Source organism: Castor canadensis, chromosome 4 (genome assembly GCF_047511655.1).
Source record: "Castor canadensis chromosome 4, mCasCan1.hap1v2, whole genome shotgun sequence".
Taxonomy (NCBI): Eukaryota; Metazoa; Chordata; class Mammalia; order Rodentia; family Castoridae; genus Castor; species Castor canadensis.
This window is the reverse complement of record NC_133389.1, coordinates 158,869,477-158,894,541: the sequence shown is the minus strand read 5'-3', so window position 1 is coordinate 158,894,541 and position 25,065 is coordinate 158,869,477. Positions and strand designations below refer to the sequence as shown.

The 25,065-nt window shown below is 36.8% G+C and overlaps 1 protein-coding gene across 5 annotated transcripts in view; it reads right to left on the bottom strand.

Moving 5' to 3' along the window:
- Positions 1-25,065, bottom strand: part of Unc80 (unc-80 homolog, NALCN channel complex subunit) — a 201,098-nt gene that overhangs the window by 51,941 nt on the left and 124,092 nt on the right. For 4 of the 5 annotated variants that reach the window (XM_074071616.1, XM_074071619.1, XM_074071617.1 and 1 more), the window contains 10 exons: positions 24,665-24,796; positions 20,254-20,397; positions 18,804-18,904; positions 17,343-17,429; positions 13,485-13,668; positions 11,759-11,853; positions 10,288-10,377; positions 9,493-9,594; positions 2,322-2,502; positions 1,010-1,278 (listed from right to left, as the gene is read on the bottom strand). In XM_074071616.1, coding sequence (XP_073927717.1) covers positions 1,010-1,278; positions 2,322-2,502; positions 9,493-9,594; positions 10,288-10,377; positions 11,759-11,853; positions 13,485-13,668; positions 17,343-17,429; positions 18,804-18,904; positions 20,254-20,397; positions 24,665-24,796 — 1,385 coding nt within the window. The remainder of the gene's footprint in view (positions 1-1,009; positions 1,279-2,321; positions 2,503-9,492; positions 9,595-10,287; positions 10,378-11,758; positions 11,854-13,484; positions 13,669-17,342; positions 17,430-18,803; positions 18,905-20,253; positions 20,398-24,664; positions 24,797-25,065) is intronic. The other variant, XM_074071618.1, reaches the window with a different exon arrangement.

The window sequence follows — 25,065 nt, the reverse complement described above, 5'->3', positions numbered from 1 at the left end:
GCACAAGATATTCTGTTACATGAGAAAATAAGTCACACACTTGAATATATGATATGATGCAACTTTTGTTTGAAAACCTCTGTGTGTGTGTGTGTGTGTGTGTGTGTGCATGCATGTGTGTGGATTCTCAAGAAGTCTAAACAATGACTATCTAGAAAGGAGGATTATAGGTGACCTCTATTTCCCATTAAAATTGTATCCTCTGAAGTTTATAATGAGCATAATCACTTTTGGCAATCAGTAACAAATTGCCATTATTTAAAAATAAGGCAGAGTCCTGTGATAGTATAAGTAAATTTCTTTTACCCCCTAGGTTGAGCAAACTATGCTTTTCACAGCATATATTATTTTCATAACTTTTATAAAACTTCCCTAAAAATATAGAACTAGAATAAGCCCCAGGCCATGGATGAATTTTATTTCATACTCCCAAGCGTAGACAGATACACATTAGATGTAAGTAAACTGAAACTGCTCCTGCCAAATTCTGCTCTACCAATCCCATCAGCCCAAATTTCCTGGCAACGGAATCTCTGTCAGATGGAGGTCAGAGAATTTCTTGAGAGAGTCATCAGGTAAATACTTGCCATACATTTGACTTAAGAACTGTGACTCTTGAACTTTCTAGGACATCAGAACCATCTGAAAGTCTTGTTAAAAACACGTTACTGGGCCTGGACTCTGGCGTTCCTTATGCAGTATGTCTGAGATGGGGCCCAGGAATGTGCTTTTCTAACAAGCTGTCAGGTGACCCTGCTCCAGAGACCACACTTTGAGAATCACTGCCCTGTAAGAACTAGGAAAACAGATATCAAATTTTGGGGATCTCAGGATAGAATGGGATATTGTGAACTCCTTCAAAATTTATGAGTGGTTTCATTTGGTGCCTTCTGTTGTCTCAAAAGAAGATAATTGCATCACTAAAACGTTTCAGTGTAGATCTTTTTGAGTGCTACATATAAGCAGTACTTGGGTGACTTTTCTGGTTAGGTGAGGAGATTCCGGGCACCTGCAGCATGGTGGGGAGAATCCACTGGTAGCCGCTGAGAGAAAAGAGGTGATTGAAGTGCACAGCTGTGTTGATGACTGTGGCAGCATACTGCCTGAGCAAGGCACTATCTTCTGGGTGGAGGATCAAAGCCCCGTTAAAAACATTGAGAAAAAGCATGATTTCATCTCCCCAGGGAAATTCGCTCGGCATGCCCAGGAACATCTCCTCCAGGAGCTGGATCCACAAGCTTTTCTGAAGAGTGTCAAGGCCAAACAGTTCCTTCCCAGCTGTGAGAATACAAGACAGCAGAGACAGAATTAGCCCCACGCCAACCCTGTCAGCATGAGCAGACGATCAACAGCGAGGGAGCTGCTGTTTTCCATTTGTTCCAGCTCCCTGGATAAGAAGATCTACTGCCGGAAGGGTTTCCAGCAGATCGTAGCTGGCATTGGCACAACACTCAAGTTCTCAAAGGATTTTCATCAGCACCTCTTTGACTTAACTCTGTGGGCAAGACAGGGCAGGCATTTGCAGCATTTTGCTGCTAAATAAGTTGGAGCTTTGAAAGAAATAAGTTATCCCAGTGAGAACGTGGCAGGGCTGGGATTAGTGCTTGGTCTTCTAATCACTGCTCAGACCAGAGCTCTTTCCACTACTACTCTGAACCTTCTGCATGAGGATATGAAGGGATGGGAATGCAGATTTAATGAATTGTCCCAAGTTAACAAGGTAACATTGGGACTTCAAAGCAGGTCTCTTTCTGATTCTCTCTTTACCAGTTCAGGTACAATTTAGTGTAAAATGAACAGATCTTAAATGTAGCGTTCAGTGAGTTTTGACAGAAATATGCACTCATTTAATCCATGTCCAATCAATAAATAGGTAAATTTCATTTCCAGAAAATTCATTTCTTCCTAAAGCAAAGACACCTTCTGTTCTGATTTCTGTCACCTCACTTTGAACTTCACATACATACCTGGTTTTCGCTTAGTCGGGGACTCCCCTCCCCTAAGACCAGCACCCTGCTTCCTTTGCCTACTTATGATTGGCTGCAACTACTGGTGTACAAGGCTGGCGGTTGGGTAGTGTCAGCACCACCTGTGAACTTGTAAGAAATGCAAGTTTGGGTTCCATCCTGGGACTCGGAGGTGGAGGACTTGCCCAGCCAATCTGGGATTTAAACAGTTCCTCCAGATGATTCTGATGCACACTCAGGTTTGAAAACCACTGGCTTCCAGAACTATCTGCTCATAAAGTGCTCTCCATGTCAGAACAAAATAAGGATTTGAGATAAAACCAAGAGAGGGAAGGCCCCTTTCCTGCTTGGTACCTTGAGGATCACTGAAGAGTGAAAACTCAGCATCGATTGCACTCCGAGGGAAGGAGGGCAGCCGGAGGAGGTCTTCCTGAAGCATGGAGACATGGGACTGCTTGTGGGCTGTGGGGATCTTCTGGGTTAAGGAGATGAGAAACAACACCCGTCCCACCTCCTCCAGCTTCCGAGTGAACACCTAGCAGAAACAAATGTGGAGGCAAATGAAAAGCAGAATTGGGAACTAGAAAGGTGAGGGAACTAGTACAGTGAAGAAACTGAAGCAACATTTTCAATGGTAAACCAGGTTGATAAAATGAAAGGAGGAAAAGTGGGATGAGGGAGAAGTGTTTTTGCTTTACTACGCAGAAAGAGCAAACAATTTGTAATTGACTTTCAGTTCCTGCTTCTGTCTGCTCTCTAGAAAGGAGTTTTTATGGAGTTTGTGGGCTGAGGGAGCACAAGGCAGGCATTGTCAAGACAGTTCAGTATCACACAGAGCCCCTTTGTTTGGCTGTCATAATATGGAAGCTCTTCTCTAATATGGAGCCAGTAAGTCAGCTCCAATTGCTTTTAACATTTCCTTGGGTGCCTTGAGCTGGTTCCTGGCAGTTCTAGGTTTGTCTCTTTAAGAAAAAGGATGAAGTAGAATCTAGGAAAAAACTTATTTTGGGACAAAAGCTGATGGGCCCTTGATTGGTGACCCTTTGCCCCTGAGTTTAGATGACATGTTCATGGAGTCCTTGGTCCCTTTCTAAGTTCCATTTCTCTTTATGATCAGTGGACAGGAAAATGTGATTAGGAAGTTAATATATAATGAGCACCTGCCAAAATGAAAAGCCTCTATATTATCTCCCTGGGGAATTTAGAAGTCTTCAGATTCAGATGCTGTCAAAATCAGAGGGTAGGAAATGTTTTACACATTGTTCATATTTAAGATCTTTTAGTTTTCCCCAGTACCTCAAATCTTGCAACATATTCAATACCTTCTTTTTTTAAAAAACAGTCTAGGCGTCTAATGGTAGCTATTTTGAAAAACTACATAAATGGTGTAATATTATGGCATTCTCATTTGTCTCATGAAGATATTTTTGGATAGTTCAATGTTAAATTAGCACCATTGATATATGGAGAAAAATTGAAATAATAAAGTATCCTGAAATTCTTGTTCAAGTATTTTATTAAAAATAAGAGTAGCATGTTCAAGCTCCATTCATTTTTAATTAGCATATAATAGTTGTATAAAGGGGTTTCTTTGTGATATTTCCCTACATGCATATAATGTACTTTGATTAAATTCTCCCCTCTATTATTCTTTCTCATATCTCCTTCCCACTGTTTTTTTTTTTTTTTTGCTGGCACTAGGGTTTAAACTCAGGGCTTCATGCTTGCTAGGTAGGTGGTCTTACCACTTGAGCCATTCTGCCAGCCCCTCCTTCTCACTTTAAAAGCAATTTTAATGGGTTTCATTACAGTATTTTCATACATGTGTATGAAGTATTTCAATCATATTCCCCCCCATTCACCCTTTCCTTTTGCCCTCCCCACTCTTGCTGGTTCCCAACCCTAAGCAATCCCCCTGCTTTACACTCAGGTCATTTTTTTAAGGTCTAAATTCCACATGTGGGAGAGAACATGCAATATTTGTCTTTCTCAGTCTGGCTTATTTCCTTCATGTGATGATTTCTGGTTCCATCCATTTCCCTGCAAATGACATGATTTCATTCTTCCTTATGGCTGAATGATACTCCATTGTGTATATACACCATGTTTTCTTTATCTATTCATCAGCTGATGCACACATAAGTCAATTCCTTAGTTTGCCTATTGTGAATAGTGCTGCAATAAACATGGACATGCATGTATCTCTATTGTATGTCAACTTACATTCCTTTGGATATATGCCTAGGAGTGGTGCAGCAGGATCATATGGTAGTTGTATTTTCATAGTGGCTGCACTAATTTAAGTTTTCACCAACAGTGTATGAGTTCCTTCTCCATCCATCTTTGCTGTATTGTTGTTTGTTTTGATGATAGCCATTCTGACTGGGGTGAGATGGAATCCCAATGAACTTTGATTTGTATTTTCTTTTATGGCGAAGGATGTTGAATATTTCTTCCTGTATTTATTGGCCATTTGTAATTCTTCTTTTGAGAACTGTTTGCTCAATTCATTTGCCCATTTTTTAATTGGATTCTTTAGGTGTTTAATTTTATATATTCTGGATATCAATTATTTATCCAATGGATAGTTGGCAAAGATTTCTCTCCCATTCTATAGGTTGTCTCTTGATTCTGGAAATTGTTTCCATTGCTGTGTGGAAGCTTTTTAATGTGATACCATCCCATTTGCCAATTCTTGCTCTTATTTCCTAAGCAATTGGAGTCCTATTCAAAATGTATTACCTCTGCCTATATTTTCGTGGGTTTGCCATATGTTTTATTCTAGTAGTTTCAAAGTTTCAGATCTACATTTAGATCTTTTACTCATTTAGAATTAACTTTTGTAAAGGAAGAGAAATAGGGATCTAGTTTCAGTCTTCTATTTGTGGTTATCCAGTTTTCCCAACACCATTTGTTGAAGAAGCTGTCTTTTCTTCAACATATTTTTGGCATCTTTGTAAAACAAATCAGATGGCTGAAGCTGTGTGGAATTATTTCTGGATCTTCTATTCTATTCCATTGGTCTTTCTGTCTGTTTTTGTGGCAATACCATGTTGTTTTTGTTACTATGCCTCTGTAGTATAATTTGAAGTCCGCTATTTTGACACCTACAGTATTGCTCTTTTTGCTCAGAATTGCTTTGGCTATTTGGGGTCTTTTGTACTTCCTTCCATATAAATTTTAGGATTGATTTTTCTATTACTGTGAAAAAGGACATCGGAATTTTGCTGGGGATTTCACTGCTTTTAGTAATATAGCCATTCTCACAATGTTAATTCTGCTGACCCATGAACAATGGGAGGTCTTTCTATCTTCTAGTGTCTTCTTCAATTTCCTTCTTCAAGATTTTATAGTTTTCACTGTAGATGTCTTTCACCTCTTTGTTAGGTTTATTACTATGTACTTTTTTTTGAGGTATTGTGAATGTGATTATTTTCCTGATTTCTATGTCAGCTTGTTTATAATTATTATATACAAAAAGTTACCTATTTATGTATGTTGATTTTGTGTCCTGCTACTTTGCCGAAAGTGTTTATCATATCTAAGAGAGTTGTTTTTTTTTTTTTTGGGGAGTCTTTAGAATTTTTTAAGTAGAGGACCATATCATCTACAAATAGGATAGTATGACTTTTTCCTTTTTGTATCCCTTTTATTTATTTCCCTTGCCTTATTGCTCTGGCTAAGAATTCAAGAACTGTATTGAATGTGAGTGGAGAGAGTGGATAACCTTGTCTCATTTCTGATTTTAGAGGAAATGGTTTCAGTTTTTCCTCATTTAGTATGATGTTGGTTATAGGTTTATCATATATAGCCTTTACTATGTTGAGGTACATTCCCTGTATTCCTGGTTTCTTCAGGCTTTTATCATACAGGGATGTTCAATTTTGTGAAAGCCTTTTTATATATCCATTGAAATGATCATGTGATTTTTGTCATTTATTTTGTTTATGTACTTATTACATTTATTGATTATCTATGTTGAACTATACTTGTATCCCTGGAATGAAACCAACTTGATCATGGTGTATGATATTTTGAATGTGCTGTTGGATTCAGTTTGCAAGTATTTTATTGAGAATTTTTGCATTTATGTTCCTCAAGAAAATTGGTATATAATTTTCTTTTTTTGTTTTTGTATCCTTATTCAGTTTTGGTGTCAGGGCAATACTAGTTTCATAGTATGAGTTTGATAGCATTCTTCCTTTTCTATTTTCTAGAATAGTTTGAGGAGCATTCATGCTAGTTCTTCTTTAAAGATGTGGTAAAATTCAGCAGGGAATCCATCTGGTTCTGGGCTTTTCTTTGGAGACTCTTTATTACTATTTGAATTTCATTGCTTGTTATAGGTCTGTTTAGGTGGTTTACATTCTCTTTGTTCAATTTTGGTAGGTCATATGCATTTATAAATTTATCTATTTCTTCTAGATTTTCTACTTTATTGGAATATAAGTTTCGAAGTATTACCTAATGATCCTCCAAATTTCAGTGGTATTTGCCATAAGGTTCCCTTTCTCATCTCTACTTTTATTAATTTGAGTTGTCTTCCTCTTTCTTTTGCTTAGTTTGGCTGCAGGTTTGTCAATTTTATTTACCTTTTCAAAAAAAAAAAAAAGAACCCAACATTTTGTTCCATTTATTCTTTCTGTTGTTCCTTAGTTTCCATTTAATTAATTTCTGTTCTGACATTTATTATTTCTTTCTGCCTACTGTTTCTGGGTCTGGCTTGTTCTTATTTTTCTAAGTGGTTGCACCATTAGGTTATTTATTTGGCATTTCTCTGATTTTTTAATGAAGGTACTCACAGTTATAAACTTTCCTCTTAGCACTGCTTTTGCTGTGCCCCAAAGGTTCTGGTAAGTTGTATTTTGATTTCCATTTGATTCTAGAAAATTAAAAATTTTTTCCCTATTCTTTTTTTGATGACCCATTCATTCTCCATGTGTTTGTATATTTTCTCTTTTTATTTATTTCTAGTTTTATTCCAATGTGGTTTGATAAAATTCAGGAATTTATATAATTTTTTTGTATTTGTTAAGATTTGCTTTATGTCTTATGATATAATCTGTTCTGGAGAAAGTTCTGTGGGTTGCTAAGAAAAATGTGTATTCTGCAGCTGTTGGGTAAAATATTCTGTAGAGGTCAGGCAAGTCCTTTTGATTTATAGTGTCATTTAATTCTGAAGTATTTGTGTGATTTTTTTCATCTAGATAACCTGTCTATTGATGAGAGTGTGGAATTGAAGTCACCCACTTTTATTATGTTGGGCTCTGTCGAGCTCCATTCTTCCTCAGTGGATGCATCTATTGCTGCTACCATCAGATGCCAGCTTCTTCAGTGTTTCCACATGGACTCACACTGGCAACTGTCCAGGGAGTTTCCAGACCTTCATCCTTGGATGGGGGCTGCATCACTGATCCCTCTTTTCTGAGGCTTCCAGATTTTTGAATGGAGGAGTGACCTTGTCCTTTCCATCATGTAGACAGTCAATACTGGACTACCTAAACTCCAATCATAGGCAGAACTTGATCACCTTGAGTGTTCAGGTCTCATCTGGTGAGTCTCCTTAGAAGATATCACCTGAGAGGCCAATAAGTCTTTTAGTGAAGAACTAATCCGAAGTGGAAAGGCAGAGTAAAGACAAATTTTACCCAGCTACAAAGCTTCAGTAGTAATGGGCTTCCCCAAGGATATTTTTTCAACCAGAGAAGGGAGAGTAAAGATAAATGGTTATTGAGTTAAAACTGAAAAGGCTATTTCCCCTAAAAGCCCAGTTTGACATCTGGTCACACTGCTTAACCTGAATTTCAGAGTAAGCCACAAACTGGAGAAAGAATCATTCTTCCCCTTCTGGTCAAAAGCTTTTCATGTGATATGTAGCAAATTTGCCATGGGCCTGTGAGCTCACCATCTTGGTTTGTGACCAGTAGAAGAGTCATGCCAATAATTTAGGATGTAGGGAAAGGTACCTTGGGCATGTGGTCTTGCTATTGTTAGCCTGATTTTAAGAGAAGAAATTAGCATTACTGAGAGGTTAAGAACATTACTCAAGGTCACAAAGCAAAAAAGTGACAGAAATTGAATTTGAATCCATTCCACCTCACCAGAGAATCCAGTTCTTCACCACCATATGATTAAGATCAAGAGAATAGGTTTCTGGAGTTGGATATGTGGGCTAATCCCAGGCTCTACCACTGAATTCATACTGTAAGCCCCATGGAAGTATTCTACTGGCCAAGGCAAGGGGTGCTTCTTCTGTTCATCACTGCATACTCAGCTGTTTTACATGGTAGGTATTCAGTAAATATTAGTGGAATGAGTAAAAATCAGACGTATCACTGAATTCATAGGATGAAGACATCCTATACTATAGACTGGATTCTCTAGTCTATGCTAGTTAGTAGGATGCCCAAGACAGAGTAGAGGTATTTTAAATTGTTTTATTTTGGAAGAGGAAAGAGAATGATCATTAATAGACCCCTGGTATTAAAGGAATATTACAAACCAATTTTATTTATAAACAGAGTGGGAAGGGATCTCTTAAAGTCATATTATCAGTAAAGCCTAGCATAGTGATAGAACAGGCAAACTAGGAGAGAAGGAGGAGAGAGAGTAAGAGGGGGGAAGGAGAGAGAGAGAGAGAGATTGAGAGAGAGAGAGAGTGTGTTTAACTCCAACTGGTATTTAGCTTATCTAAAATGTAAAAATCACAACATCTAGAAAAACAGTTGTCCTAACTTTGGCATACATGTAAAAATTATTTGTCATTAAAATATATTAAACTATTTTTTGAATTACAAAAATAAAGGTAATAAATACACAGACAAATTATATCAATTTTATAATTATATAACTATAGTCATACTTTGCATGCAGAATAGTGACTTTCCTTAAGCTGTAAGTCTGATCTGTGGGCATTATTCTGTTTTTTAGACTTAAACCTAAGCAGAACTGCTTGATTGTATCTTCTGTTTTACAAAAAGTTATTAAGGTCAGATACATGACCAGTGGTAGAGCTGGGATAGAGTAAATATTCTATCCCCTTTACTTTTTTTTCATCTGGTGTAAACTTCTGGAATAAGCATCTAATAGTCATATGTACTTTTGATCATCTCTTACGAAAATGTGAATTTATACTTAGAAACTAGTGGGGTGCTGGGTGTGGGAGTGGCCCCCTAAAATCACAATACGGAGGAGGTTGAGGCAGGAGGAACGCTAGTTTCAGGTCAGCTTGTGATACATAGTGAGACAAAAACTCAGAAACTAGTAGGTAAATAAAGGATATTTCTATTATTTATGTCCAATGGTTCATCATAACATTATTCCATAAAAGTTTTTTAATACCTATATACCATGATCCAGTTTATAACACTTACACTATTTTGAGCAACAATGTATTAAGCAAGGCCACCATCTACTCTCCTCAGAGAGGATCACCATGTTATCACAGAATCTTAGGGCTAGCAACACGTTTATAGATTATCTCTCCCAACAACACAGCACAGAATAAAACTGAGTGGTCAGGCACCTGTTTCTGAATGAGCTCCTGTCCCTTCTCCGGATGCATATGTACAAGGTTCAATTGTGGAGATACTGACCTCCGGAAGGGGTAAATATCTCGAACGTAGGTCTGTTGTGGATTACATAAAGAAGGGCAAAAGAGTTCAAAAATGATTAAACTTCATTCTCATTTCCAGCAGACCAACAAAAAAGTCAAACCAACAAAAAAGTTAATTTATTTTCTATGATTTTTATTCTTACTCTTCTGCAATTCTACAGAAAAACCCAGGAAGGGAAAGTAAACTCCTTCCTTAGGAAAGATTCAATCCATCCAGGCTGCATTCCCTCCCCTTGCCCTGGGTGCTAGGTTTGGAGCAATGGAGCCAAACATTCTGGAAGAAGAGGGTAACCATAAAGTGATGACAGGGGTCATCTGAGGTACCCTTTTGTTCACTGGATCAAGTCACCATGGTCATATACATTCTATTATATAATAGAAAAAAGAACCAGACAGCATTAAACTTCCAAATAGACAGATACAGCTAATATATTACAACTTAATCTTTCATGGAGATGGAATTATGATAAGTTTGGCTGGTTTATCTCCTACAGTGATTACAACTGCCCTAACACAGATGCTTTTATCATTACCTTCATTTTACAAAGACATTAAAGGTGGAAAGGTAAAGTAACTGGCCCAAAGTCACATTGCCCCAAGTGGCCAGGCTTTTAACCTCTAAACAGTTCATGCCTCCCTCCCTACAAACTGTGCATGTGAGCCTATGGTCCTACCTCTACATGAACATTGCTACTGTAGCCTCACCTTATTGTAGTGGATAAGGTTCCATCGTTTATCCATGAGGAAATAATGTGTCCCCTGGGATTCTGGGATATTGAAAAACTCCAGACACTCCTAGGGTAACAACAAATTTCAATAAATGTTTATCAAGACATATTATTTGCTGGGTAGGTAAGATGAAAGATACAAACACTGAAAAAAACAAGGTACTTAACAAGGATTTGATATATATATATATATTACATATTTTAATATATTATATGTGTAGATATACAAGAGAATATACATTCATAGTTATCAAAACTGATATAATAAAGATTGATGTTGTAATATAAACCATCTACTCTCACAGTGTCCAAAGATGTATAGCTGGAATTCAGACTGAGCAACAGACTGTGGAGGCCTAGTGGCACCTTCTGGTCTCAATATCAGGGAAAAAAACATGTTTAGTAACAAAATTAAAGACAATCCAAACTACAATGCATTGAGCATATATATAATGTGTACTAGTTTCAGTGCTTGCCATTGTAGATAACTTGTATAGTTAAATTAATATCTCACTACTGTTGAAAAAGAAACCGTAACTAGAGAGCTCTTATTATTTGAGTTAGCTCACATTTGCCATGGTGCATTTGGGGTCTGAACACACTGATTCATGCTATCCTATTATTTAACATAAGTATATACATGGAGTAGTGTTGAAGTTTGCTTTGCTGGGCCTTAGAAATTCTCTGGAGATGTCTAGGTGAAGCCTGAAGGAAGAGTAAATTACCCCTTCTATTGAAATAACACATATATGTTTGGCAAAGATGAATTTCTAGGAGATCTTTTCTATTTATATTGTGGCCCAGAACTGTCTTCCATAAAATCCTGTTACTAAAAGTTTAGACTCTAGACAAATGGGAAATTGCTGAACTTGTTTACTTATCACTTTACCTTAAAGACCTTGCAGGCATGTGTAGACATCAGTTGCATTTCTTTGGAAGGGGATCATTGTAGTAACCTCTAGAAAATCCTTTCTTGACCGCTCTGATTTATTGTAAGGTATGTATTTTCTGCTTCACTAATAATCCCTGCCAGTGACAAATGAAGACCCTATGGATTCCAGCGGTGCCACACAAGAGACTCTGGCATGGATCATCAGCTGGAAACTAGAGTTTACCTTGATGGGCAAACCCAGGCCACCTCCAGAAGAGCCACAAGCAATGCCAAGAAGTTTCTAAGCTGGAGTTCACAGCACTGCAAGTCCCATTGCCAAGCTGCTGCTGTGACACAGAACCTGCCTGGTGTTACCTACTTCAATGCAGAGCTAAAATGGCAGCACAAGTGGGGAAAATTCTGTAAACACATAATGGGGGAGCAGATTCTTGAAGAGTAACAAACTTCACAAGTTCATTTGAAGATAGAAAAAATGTCCTTTAGTTCAAAAAGGTGTTTACTGAGACCATAGGTCTGCATAAAATTCATGTCTATATATAAAAAAAAGCATTCCTACCTTCAACAGGGCTTCAAATTGAGTGTCTTCATGTACTGGTAATTGGGTTGGGATATCACACTCATTCTGTCCATGAACTACCAAGGTTTTGGTACCTACAGAAAGTAAAAAACTACACTAAACAGACTTGATTATAGGAAAGTTTGTATGTAAAACATAAAATAATAAAATACTCTCAATAAGCTGATTTCTACAGTTATTTGTTAAGTACTTACTAGAGATGTGTCTTGTACTAACTGCACTCACTCCTTTATTCATAAATATATGCTTTATATATGCTCACTTATAAGAGATAATGGCTGTCATTTATGGAGTCCCCAATACTTGTAGCTGCCTTTTACCTGCCTTTTGCATCTCACAGCAAACCCACAAGATAAGTATTATCATTTTCATCTTAAATTTGAATAAACAAAATTTGAATAACTTATTCAAAAATGTGTACTTATTTAGTGGAAGGTCAACATTCAAACCTCAAGCATTGCAGTAAGTAATAAATTCCTGGATTTTAAATGAGATGACCAGGCAATGATGGTTGAGAAAATATAAATGAAGATATTATCAAAAACAGAACAAGTATCTGAAGTATAGTTTAAGATGTATTTTCTGTGTTCCACCTAGCTGGTTAAGATAGATATTTTTACTTCACTTATTAATTATAAATCTTTGTTAACATGATATGCCTTGACTTTATTTATTTATCTATCTATTTAGTTAGTTAGTTAGTTATAGACAGGGTCTCATAGGTGGCATGGGGTGTCCTTAAACTCTCAATTCTCTTGCCTCAGCTTCCTAAGTGCTGGGATTACAGGTGTGATTACCATGCCCAGCTTATTTCTCGATTTTTCATGAAATGTTTAAGTATATGAGTGACTTGCTATAATAAAAATGGATCACTTTTTTAAGCTACTCTACTGAACACATACATATCAAACTGTCATTTTTGAATGCTTATCATGAATCAGGCGAGGCAGAAAGTATTTTATGTGCTGATCATTTATTCCTCGTAATTCTGCTGTATGGATCATATTCCTATTTCACACATGAGGAAAGGAAGCTTTGAAAAATGGTGTTCTTTTTCACAGCTTCTATTAAATAGCTAATAAATGTCAGTACCAATCTTAATACAGGCTCCTTTGCTGCCAGAACTTGTGTTCTCATTACTTATGATATTGTCTTTCTCTTTGTTTCAATACATGCATCATCTCACAGTTTCGTAGTCACTGAACAAGAATAAAGACTTGTTCATCTTAAGGACAAACGAGCTATGTGAAGTGAAAAGGAACTGCACGAAGAGTTCATATCACACGTCATTTTCTTTTGTGATCCTCCCTCTTCCTGCTTTGCCTTTTCCAATTTTTCATAAAGCCGCCTCTCATTGAGTTAAAAAAGCCATGCCATGAAAACAATATCATTCTCATCTCAGTGCCAAAAATTCACTCAAAAGGGATCTCAGTTCAGCTGGCCCTGTGTGATAAAGTTAAATAAATTTTTAACCTTGGCTGCCCTTCAAGGACTGATTCCCCCGGACTTGGTTCTGGTGTCTCCTTTTTCATCTGGCAGCTCCTGATGTTTTAAAGGCTCTATTATATTTCTTTTGATTAGATTAAATGAAAATTCTTTGATGGACTCAAATAATTTTAGGAGTTAAGACTCAAAGTTTCCTCATGAATGAAGGAGTCTTTCAAGGAGCCGTTTACGTTTACGTCTGTTTGTTGGTTTGTGTTACCTGGCATGGAAGCAGTCACCAGGAGCTTTACTTCACATTGCTCTTTCTTCATCGTCTGCTTGAGGTCTTTGAAGAAAAGGCCTTCCACATACCCGACCACCTCCCACAGGAAAGTCAGAGTGGCAGAAATGGCATCCATCCCCCACTCACAGGGGGTTCGCACGAAATACATGATTAATCCCACCTGAAAGTCACAAAGCGGCAGCAATCCTGAGCTCACATTCTCATTTCTTTGGCTTTTCTTTGTTTAAATTAAATCTTTGTCTGCACCTTCCTACTCTGCTCAAATGCTACTCTTACACTTCCAGTGGCAGAAATTGGACTCTGCACAAGTAGAAAACTGACAGCCAGGCTTCTGTATGCTTTCTTGCATCATTAAAAAAAGAATTCTTAAGAAGAAGGCAGAACATCATTTTGCAGACATCATGTCACTTAGTAACTCAGGAACTTAGACCGTAAAAAATTAGTCTGTGTGATGTTTGCCTACACACAATTTGCAGTGAAGAGTCTAATATGCTTAATAGTCTGAACTTGGGAGCCATCTGCTTGGCGAAGTCAGTATACTCAAAATTTTTGCTTGCAGGTCCTTTAAAATAATCCTGAAAAAATAAGCCCTTTTTCACATTTTAAAGTTCACATTTAAAATGTCTTATCACTCTGCACTGCAAAAAAAAATTATTTTCAAATAGGAGTTCATTTTTAAGTAGAATGTGTTTAACATTCCACACTTTAAAATAAGATGAGGACTGAGTATTATTAGTACATTTGATGAAACAGCTTTTGATTATTTTATTCAACAGTACACAACAAAATCAGAACAAAAGAATATAATATTCTTTTTTAAAAATTGTAGGTTCTAGCCATCCAGTGGTTCTTGAAAAATTTGGTAGTCCTGGCAAACTTTCCAGTTAAGTTGAAAGAATCAGTGTCACCAAGCTAATCTGCTTTGGTGGTTCTGGATGCTAAGTATCCTAAAGAGGACCAAACCTCACCTTTAGCAGAAATGTATTAAAGATGGAAAAGCTGGCAAATCCAGTGGGTTAAAAGTACTTTGATCGATGACTACACACAAAAAGCTGTTAAACAACACAGGATGGGGGAAAAGGGCAAGGAAATTCAGTGGAGGGGGGTTACACTGAATTAAGCAAAATGGATATACAGGTGTAATACCAAGGCAAAAATCCACTGAACAATGAACAGACACCTAAACAATGAAGAACAGGAATGAAAAACAAGTCACACTAAAAGGAGCACTAATGACAGGGGGAGGGAAAAAGAAGGAAGTAAAGAAGATGAATAAGGTTAATGTATTTTCTGTGCAAGAATGAATATAGAATTTTAAAACCTGTTGAAATCACCAAAAGATGGGGACTAAGGTACAAAGGAGAAAAATGAAGGGGATGAACCAATTTGGGATATTATGCATATACACATGGAAATGTCATAATGAAACTCCCTATATAGCTAAAATGTCTTTTTTTCAAAAATGAAGGACAAGAAAGGTCCTATCTGGGGGTCAGAAGCAGTGTGTGTATGTGTGTGTGCGTGTTTGGGGCAGGGAGCATAAGGAAGGGGTGGAGAAGGGTGAATATGGTGGAAATATATGTATTCATGTATGAAAATGGAAAAATAAGACCTGCTGAAAATATTCTAAGAAAGGGAAGGGGGGATAAAGGAGAATGACGGAGGGGGTGAATTTAAATAAGATCCATTGTAAGTAAGCACTTTTGTAAATGTCACACTGTACTCCCAGTACAACAATAATATGATAAAAATAAAATAAGATAAAGCAATGTGGCTTCCTTAAAACTATGTACTTCAGGTTCTTCTCCATCTGACGAGGCTGTCAGCACAGCCAGGTGATGACAACTGGGATGGTGGTGTGGGCCTTCCTTGGGTACAGATGGAGAATGGTGATTGGAGTGTCAGACATGCTCAAACAGTGGTGGTATGTGTTCATTGAGGATTTTGAGATTTATAGTATTAAAATTATCTGGACACCAAACCCCTTCCAAAGTCTTTGCATACCCACAAAAGATATGCAAGTCAAGCAGGGCTTTAAATGTCCCTAACAGAGTCTGCAAGTGATGGGTCAATGTCCCCAATGTTCCTGCCATGCACACCTATAATAATCAGGAACAAAAAGAGGTGTATCCGGTGGATAATGGTTTAAAAATGACTTTGCCTTTCTGAGAACAAGGTCTTTCCCTCATCTACCAAAGCATCCATTATTCTGGAACTCGGGAGAAGATTAGTTTGGACATAAATGCAAAGAAAGGAATTTATATTTATGCAAACTAAGATTTTACAGCAAGGTCAAAGTACAATTGACAGCTCTTTTCTCTGCTACCTTATCAGTTACCTACTCGTGTCCAACTTTAAGGCTTATTTGGAGTTGACAGAAGGAGACCACAACAGAAAAGAAATGAAATGGTCATCTGCTGTTCTCAGGACTGAAGGGTGGAGGAGAGGAATGGTCCAGGTAGGCATTTCCCTATCCAGTGACCTGGGGAAATGAGCAGATACCTGGGCAGGTGAGGGTGACACAGGGTCTCTTGCCTTCAGTTTTTGTATGGGTTGCCAACAGGAATTCACCTGAGAACCTTTCTATACCAACCCAATGCAATGTAAACTTGGCAAGGCCCATACTTAAACTGAGGGAGTCCCTAACCCAGGTGTTCGTGTGACGTAGACAGGACCTGGAAGTAGTGACACACTTGGAAAGAGAGCTTTCCAGATGAAATGCCATAGGCTGCTGTCACTGAGTGGGATGCTGAACCAGGAGACTTCCTATGCTAGAGCCATGGATAAACTCAGGGGGAGGCTACCACACTGACAGGAACTGAGGGGAGTCTCCCAACAAGCACCAGGGAGCAGACAGGCCTCAGGTGACAGCAGTCATGGGCTTCAGCTTTTGCCAGTCAAGGAATACTGTCTTATAAATGAGTGGCCAGAGGAAACACAAGAGACATACATAGAGCTAAAGTCTGTTTTCTCCCCAGTCTCTCGTAGCTCTTAGAAAGGAAAGCAGTGGGAAGGAAGTGGGATTCCTAGAGATGAAGCATTTCTGTGCAAGACAGACTGAACACTATCCAAAAGTCCTATTTATGTTTTGTATTTGCTGAACTTAGAACTGGATTGGACACTCATTTATATTTTTCCCTTGCCAACTAGCAAGTGGGCACTCCAGAGGAAGACCAAATTAGTCATAAATGAGAGCAAGGAATTAGAAACATTCCCTGTGTGTTGAATTTGTAGTGTGAGTTAAATTTATCACTCTGTTACAGATACATATGCACATACATGATACTTCCTTGACAATCATAAGAGAAAGAAGGAGTTCTTCCAACAGAGACATTAATGCAGCCATCTGTCTGCCTAGATTAAGGTGCAATTTCAAAGCATAGTTATCATGCCAAACTGCATATTCTTTTGGGATGTAAAAGAAACAGGTAAATCCACAGATAGTTGCCATGGAAAAATACACTCACTATTACTTTCTATCTAAGGGAAATACCTGTGTGATCTCTCTCTCTCTCTCTCTCTCTGTGTTAAATAGCAAAATAGGAAAAGGGAAAAAATGAGTAAAAATGACATGAACCAACATAAGGAAGTTACATAATGCTGGAGGAAGACCAAGGAAACTGAGAATTATTTGATTATTTGAATATCCCCCACATGCATATACCAAATGTTGTGCTTCTCCATTCTAACAGTGGTGAATTCATCTGCCCATGATTTACTATCAGTCACACAATTACTGGAAATTGGAAAAAAAATCTCCTAAAATCCTTTTCTCATGCTCCTGTATCCTATTTGGAAATGAACATTCATATTCCATTAGCTGCTGAGACTCACCAAGTAGTTGAAAAGGATGTGAGATGTCTGTGCAGGAAAGTCTCCAATATTTAAGAGAAGTTTGCGTAGCATGTACATCAACTCATCCTGAAAGAAGAGCAGAATGTTTAATGTGTCATCCAGCTGCCATGCTGCAGGAAATAAAATTAATTTCTTAAAAATCAAGAGGAATTTTTCTTACTTTTGTCCACGTGTTAATTTCAGTTGAGTTCAACATTTTATTATAGTATATTTGAGTCCTAGTATTGAAATTATCTGGAAAACTTTTCTCATATGAACTAACGTAAATATTACTGAGCAGCTGTCAGACAACCGTCTTTTCAGTGTGTCTAACGCAGAGGCAAATCACACAGGCTCTCTATTCAATTACCTCCTTGCCATGGCTTCCAGGTGTGATGGGAATGTGAGGAGAAGCTATGCTGAGAAACGGTTAAGCAAATCCAGTTTATTGAGCTCCATAATTCTGTTTCCTAGGTTTCCAGGCAACGAGATAAAGTGAAGCCAAGGGAGGATAAATTGAAAAGGCTATAATTAATTAATCTTATACTTTAAAAAAACTAGATCTAATTTTTTTTTTTTAGTACTAGGGTTTGAGCCTTTTGCTTGGTAGGCAAGTGCTCTGGCACTTAAATCATGCCTTCAGCACTTTTTGCTTTAGATTGTTTTTTAGATAGGGTCTCCCCTTTTGCCTGGGCTGGGCCCCTACCTGTGCCTCTGACATAGCTGGGATGAGTGTGTACCACCATGCCTGGCTTATTTGTTGGGATGGGTGGTGGTGGTGGTCTCACTAACTTTTTGCCTGAACTAATTTTTTTTTTTTTTTGTCTTTTTCTTTTTTGGTGCTGGGATCGAACCCAGGGCCTCAGGCATGCTAGGCAAGCGCTGTACCACTGAGCTACATCCCAGCCCTGCCTGAACTAATTTTGAACTGCAATCCTCCAGATCTCTACCACCCAAGCAGCTGGGATCGTAGGCATGCCCAGTCACCATGCCCAGTCCCTAAACCTAATCTGTTGAATGAAACCACAACATAAATGAACAAATAATTTTTAATCATCTGTGTATTTTTTCATTGTCCAAATTACTTTTATTAGGCATCATGCTGGGCAGAGTGAAAATTAGGTTTTTGGTTAATGGGAAGTTTTTGGCTAGTAATTCTACCTGTACTACCAGCTGCAAAGCAATCAGAATTCAATAAATGAATAACAAAGCTAAAAACATTATGCTGAATTTAATCTTTATTTAAAGTATTGAGAATCTTGCGTCACTAGCAATGCACCACACCTATACGGAGACATTAATTAATAGAGTAATTTTAAAAAGAGCCAAATTTAATATTGTCCACCATGATCATTACTTAACAAGTACTTATTGCTGTGTGTCAGAGGACATCGATGCTGCTTGCACAGCACTACTGAGTGTTCACTCTCGAGGATTCACTATAAAGGAAGAAGGATTTACTTGTCTATTGCTGATGGTCAGTTTTTCCAGAAAATGTCGAAGAACTGTTGATGGATCTTCAATTAGACAGTTCCACAAGACTTGCTGGGCCACAGCACTTACTTTAGGAGAGAAAGGACATCGAACATTTGTCTTTAATGGAGATACATTGATCAGATAAAGTATTCATACAATTTACTAAGCTTTCATTTGTCTCTCATTTTTTCCTTAAAAAGGTTCTCTGAACACTTTTTCTACTGAAAGGTGCATGCTTTTTTTTTTTTTAATTGTTGTCACTGAACATTTTCACATGTAAAGAAAAGGAAAGGAAAAAATGCAGGATGATCTTTAGGTATTAGCATTGCTTTGCAAAGAATACCTTTGTGAACATATGCTATTGTCCCTGCTGTGGCAGCTACTCTAATATTAGCAGCAGTCACTCTATTAAATTAAAGTGGAATTTCATTGCTTATTTTATAGATATATTCCTAAAGTAATTATTTGGTGTTTGAAAATATATTTTGGTTTAAAATACAAGCAATTTACGTTAGCATTCTATAATGTGATTTCTAATGAGTACAGAATGATTCATAATAAGATTAACTGTCTTTTGTTGGGCTTTTAAATTCTTTTCAAATATTTGTTACTTTATAAAATGCCCAGTGTACAATGTCCTTCATAAACCTTCATACAGAGCTTAGCTATTGCTTTAGAAAATTGCTAGAAATCAGTTCTCGGTCAAAGTGGTTTACACTTTAAGGGTTTTTGATCCACATTGTGAAAGTGTTCTAGAATGCTTGCACTGAATTTATTCATTAGCCAAGTGTAAGGATGCTCTTTTTCCTTTTCCTTGCCTCTTTACCAACTATCAGTATTTTTATTTAAAATAATCTTTGCCAGTTTGGAACTGAAATGTTAGATTTCATATTGCTTACAGGTTTTATTGGCCAATAGACTGTTTATATCCTTTGTCTATTTTCCTATGGGGTTTTAAAACCCATTATTGAGTTTTAACATTAAAAATATTAACCTTTTGTCTGTCACAAACATGGCTTATCGTTATTCCTAGCTTATCATTTCATGTTGCCATTTTCCTCTTTAGGAAGTACTTCTGGGAAAGGCAATCATGTAGCAATAGATGGCTGTGGTGGGATCAAATTAATAGCTAAGACTCCTGAAGTGGAGAAACTCATTGTTTGATTTCCATGTGTCCAAATAAGTTTCTACTTCCTGGTCATAAACAATGTTTATGCAATGATATACATAAATGCAATATCTTGGTCATAAAAGTATAGGATATGGAGATGGAGAAAGTGATGGTATGGTATGCTATAAACCTATAATTATAACATTTGCATAAAATAATATAATAAGTGGTCAATAGATAATGTGTTCAAGAGCTATCTACAATTTTCTGTCAGATGAACAGCTTATGAAAGTCAACTGAAGGTTTAAGCAGTCAAAAGTGTACCTGCTACTCCATCTTCCCGCACCTCACCATCCTCCATTAAATGAACTATGGGAAGTACAGCTGCACAGATGCATGCTGGGAATACTGCTTGTGGGGGCTGAGGCACATGGTGATTTGGTGTATGTTCAGTGGTGTGTTCCTCATCTGAAAGGATAGACAAAAACAGTGTTTTTCTTAGTAATGTAATTCTAATGCAACATTTTGCTTTCAGTTCAAATCTTACCTATTGAACAGTATAAGCCTTGCAACAGTAAGAAAATACTGGAGTTTTTAAAAAGGTGAATTTTTACAGAGTCTCTCCTATGTGTTAAAACAAACAACAAAATCAGTTCACTTCCCAAGTACTATCATTATTCTTGTTTTGTAAAGAAAGAGCATCATAGGCATTCCAGAGCAGGTGGAGCAGCTCATGATATGAAATCAGAGAAGACAGAATTCTAAGTGGAGGTAAGACATTTTTCAGAGGCAACTGGTTGCATGTATTTGAGTGTTTATGATACACACACATGAAAAGGGTAAGCAGAAAGTACACACACTTTCATATCTCTGATATGAATAACACAGTCTACTTACATTAATGTTCTCATCTTCATTGATAAATACAATTGACAATAAATTCATAATAATTATTTTATGTAGGAATAAAAGAAAGGGCTTAGATGTAGTAATCAAGGAAGGTAAGAAAGGTTTTTAACAGCCTATAAATAAAGTAATTTTTCTTATTAATACAAAAGAAGTCATTTTTCTAAAGTACTAAAGAATCCTCAGGCTTTGATTCTCATATTTCAACAAGTGGCTATTTGGGATTTTGGAGTTCCTATGAAGGACGGGCAGATTCACTTAGCTGTTTTTTAATTCTTGATTCACACAAGATGCATGTAGAAATCTTTTTAAAAATATGTAGATACACTGGGGAAGCACTTCCGGAATGACACAGTGAAGATTCCAAAATACTTTCGCCACACAAGGAATGAGAACATCTGTAAGTACAGCTAAAACAACCTTTCTCTGAACTTTTGAAATTAACTGAAAGTTTGGAACAATTTAAGGAATGTTTATTAAAAACAAAAAGGTAGATCTGGATGATATCAGTGATATTTCTGGCTTTTGAACTTGCCCTATACACCTCCTGCTATCCCAGTTCCTTGGTAGCCTTGAAAATAAACAATTCCACCCCAATGGTAGATATGAAAACCAGCAGATTAACAGCCACTGGGGAATGGGAGAGGAAGTTAGAACAAGTTTGGTGTTCCCTAACAGCCTTACCAGAAAACTGTCACTGCTTGACCAGTCTAGTGGCTGGCTGGAAAAGTAATTCTCAAGGAATTTTTTTTTTGACCTGCTTCACACAGTGTACTTAGTGCAAACAGCTCTGTACCCAGCGTATTTGCTAAAAACATATTAGTCCAAAGGTTTTATAATGCAGCTGCCTCAGGTGTTTCTGATAGTTGGAATAAGAAGTTGACAAAACAACTTAAAAGGAAAATCTGGGAATGAGATTTCTATAGGGCGACGTAAATCTCTGTCATTTTCCTGGTATCTAGATGACTGCATGCATGTGTAGGGATGTGTACATGACCACAACAGACCTAAGATGGTCCTAATCTCTCATTTTGGTTGACCTTTAAACTTTGCACAAACAGAAAGTGAAAAAGTGAAGGCTAAAGCAGAGCTTTAACCTACTGTAGCATTGAAGGTGTGCCTCAATATTTCTACAGGTCCCCTCAGCAAAAGTTGGGAGATTCATTAATTAAAGCAATTTAAGAAAAATCTCTGTCTAAAAGCTGGTAGCATGAACCTAAAGTCCCAGTTACTTGAAAGGCTGAGGCATCAGAATTACTTGAGCTAAAGAGTAGCTTGGACAATATGGAAAGACCTCATCTCAAAAAAAAACAAAACAAAACAAACAAACAACACCTCTGTATAATCATTATCTGACCATGAATCTAATTGACAATAGATTTCAGTGATCACACTCAACAAAGCATACAAACTTTATAAAATTAGTCCCAGAAAGTCAATAACCAAACAAATAGTAATACAACAACTACCAGCAACAACAAAAACTGAGGAAGAAAGGGGACATCTGATTAAAAGAGATGCCACATTGTATAATTTAAATTATTTTTCAATAAAAAATTATGAGACATGCAAAGAATCAAGAAAATACTGCCCATATAAGGAAGGAAAACAGACAAAACTGTTCATAAGAAGAACTTAGATGTGGGGCTTATTAGACAATAATTTTAATTGGCATTATAAATATGATCTATTTCAGTATACATAAATGTTCTATAAAACATGAGAAGGTAAAATAAAAACTATGTCTCCCATGTGAAATATTTTATATTTTAAAATGGCAAATATAAGTCTCAGTTTATCCATAATTAAATAGAAATGGATTAAATACTCTAATCAAAATGCAGAATTAGTGGAATGGATAAAAAATAAATATATGAACAAGACTCAAATACATGTTATCTTTAAGAGTCATAATTTAGCTTCAAATACAAAGTAAGATGAAAGGAAAAAGAAAAGAAACAGATATGTCATGTGGACAATAATCAAAAGAAAGTTGGAATGGCTATGTTAACATTGGACAAAGTATACTTAAAGAAAATTTTTACTAAGGGCAAGGAAGAACATGTTATAATTATACACACATAGGCACTTAATAACAGAGTCCTAAAACATAGGAAGCAAGAACTTATACAATGAGAGGGAGGAAAAAACTCACTTGCAATAATAGAACAACCAAAGAGAATTTAACAAAGAAGTAGAAGACTGAACAACATTATAAACCAACTAGACCTAACAAATACCTACAAATAAAGCATTATTTTCCAGAGTATATGTAATAAAACAACCTTAATAAATTAAAAAACCCAAATCATACAATGTGTGTTCTCTGACTATAATGGATATCAACAATAGTAGAAAAATTTGAAGATTCACAAATATGTGGAAATTAGATAACTTGATCTTAAACAACCAATGGGTCAAATAATAAACCACAGGGGAATTTAAAAAATATTTTTGAGATATCTGAAAATAAAAACACAACATACAAAAACACTGGAGAGTTATCTACCAGTGCTTAGAGGGAAAAACATAGCTGTATATGCATACATTAAAAAATAATGAAGGTCTCAAATCAATAACTTAAACTTCTACTTCAAGAAAATGCAAACACAGAGAGAACATATTAGTGTGAAAATAAGGAAACATAAAGTATAATAACATTAGAGAAAAATTAATGAAATAAAAATTTGATTCTTTGAAAAGACTGAGAAAATTGATAAGCCTTTACCCAGCTGAGAGAGAAAAAGTAAAGATGACTTAGTTTCCTGAAATTGGGGATAAAAGAGGGGACATCACTACCAAGCATACTGAAATAATGAGGATTTTAAGGGAAAATTGTAAACAACTGTACACAAGTTGGAGAATATATATTAAAAATATAAGTCCCTAGAAAGAAGCAACTATCAGAGTTAACTAGGGAAGAAATGGAAAATATGAATAGACTTATATCCAGTAAAAGGATTGATAGAGTAACAAAAGAAAACTTTCCATAAAGGAAAGCTCACCAATTCTACCAAACAGTTAAAGAAAAATTAACATCAGTTGTTCACAAACACATCTATAACAATAGAAGGGAACACTTCACAAATTATTCTATGAAGTCAATATTGGTCTGAGTCTAAAATTAGACAATGACATCACAAGAATTGAAAACTACAGACCAATCTCTCCACTGAACTAAGATGTAAAAATATTCATCAAAATATCAGATTGAGTCTAGAACTACATAAAAATATTATGTACTATGAACAAATGGAGTTTGTTTTGGAAATACAAGGTTGGCTCAACATATGAAAGTCAATGTAGTGACTGTGTTAATAGAATGAAGAAAAAACACATGAAAATGTCAATGGATGCAGAAAACCCAGCATTCTTTTGTGATTAAAACAATAAAAGTTTAGGAACTGAAGGGAACTTCCTTAACATGATAAAGGCTCAGTCCAACAGCTGTCTATGAAGCCTCAGCAATGCGAATACACATGGTGTGATTAAAATAGGGCCAACTTAAAAATGACAATTCCTGGGTTAAATCAACAATGCACTTTTTAGGACTCCACTACATCTAATTTTTCATTTTTTAGAACTTTAACTCATCAAACAAGTTAATAAGACAGTGTAATGAATATAATGCTACTAATTTGAAAAATGTTTCAAAACCAGAAGTCACAAAGAATAAAGAACACATGCACTGGGCATGGTGGTGCGCGGCTGTAATCCAACACTCGGGCCAGGAGCAGGAAGATCATGAGTTTAAGGCCAGCCTGGGCTACAGGGTGAGACTGTCTCAAAGCAACAACAAAAGAGACAACACATTTGCAAGAGGACACACCTTCGGCACTGACTGCTGAGCGCACTGACCAGACTGACCCTCGGCGAAAGGAGTAGTTCCTGTGGGAAGTGCTGGAGGTACAGGAAGGGCTCACAGACAGCCGACGGGATGCCAGATGGGTGACTTCTTCTACTGGCAAAAAAAATGGGGAATGTGAACTTGGGCTTTATCATATAAATTTATCACTGTCACAGAAATGGTTGTACTTAGATCACAAGTGTATAGTGTTCTCAGAAAATAAGACTTAAGTAACTTAGAGTGTACTCAGGAAAGGAAAAAGAAAGAAACAACAACAAAAACCCCAAAAAACTTCTATAGAAAAAGAAAATTCTTCCCAAAAAGCAGGGCAGAGAATCACTGAATATAGAATGGTTCATAAATCATTTTCTGATATCAACCCA